At 23.0% G+C, this 440-nt stretch overlaps 1 protein-coding gene across 1 annotated transcript in view; it reads left to right on the top strand.

Moving 5' to 3' along the window:
- EMH_0072980 (uncharacterized protein) overlaps positions 1-258 on the top strand; it is a gene marked incomplete at both ends in the record, with an annotated part of 1,311 nt that extends 1,053 nt beyond the window's left edge. Inside the window, one exon of the mRNA XM_013499274.1 lies at positions 172-258. Within this exon, the coding sequence (XP_013354728.1) occupies positions 172-258 (87 nt within the window). The remainder of the gene's footprint in view (positions 1-171) is intronic.
- Positions 259-440: the final 182 nt, after the last annotated feature.

The raw sequence follows: 440 nt of genomic DNA, 5'->3' as shown, positions 1-440 counted from the left end.
TTTTTTTTTTTTTTTTTTTTTTTTTTTTTTTTTTTTTTTTTTTTTTTTTTTTTTTTTTGTTGCTTCATGTTTATTTCTTTTTTCCTCGTTTGTAATTTACTATAAAACATCTAGGGTTTAGGGTTTAGGGTTTAGGGTTTAGGGTTTAGGGTTTAGGGTTTGTGGATGCAGGAAGAAGAGGCTGAGAGAGGCAGCGGCGTCTCCCTAGGAACTATCATTTTCTTTTTGATGATTTTTATACGGTGGTATTCTGGCTAGTATAAATAAATAAATATAAATAAATATAAATATAAATAAATAAATAAATAAATATAAATATAAATAAATAAATATAAATATAAATAAATATAAATAAATATAAATAAATATATTTATTTTTAAAAAAAAAGTTTGTTTCTTTTTTTTTTTTCTGCTTCGAGCTGAACCTCTGTGTGGCTCGT

This window comes from Eimeria mitis, genomic scaffold (genome assembly GCF_000499745.2).
Source record: "Eimeria mitis Houghton genomic scaffold, Emh_scaff4163, whole genome shotgun sequence".
NCBI lineage: Eukaryota > Apicomplexa > Conoidasida > Eucoccidiorida > Eimeriidae > Eimeria > Eimeria mitis.
Note: the sequence above shows the minus strand (reverse complement) of the source record. Positions and strands in the feature narration are given on the sequence as shown.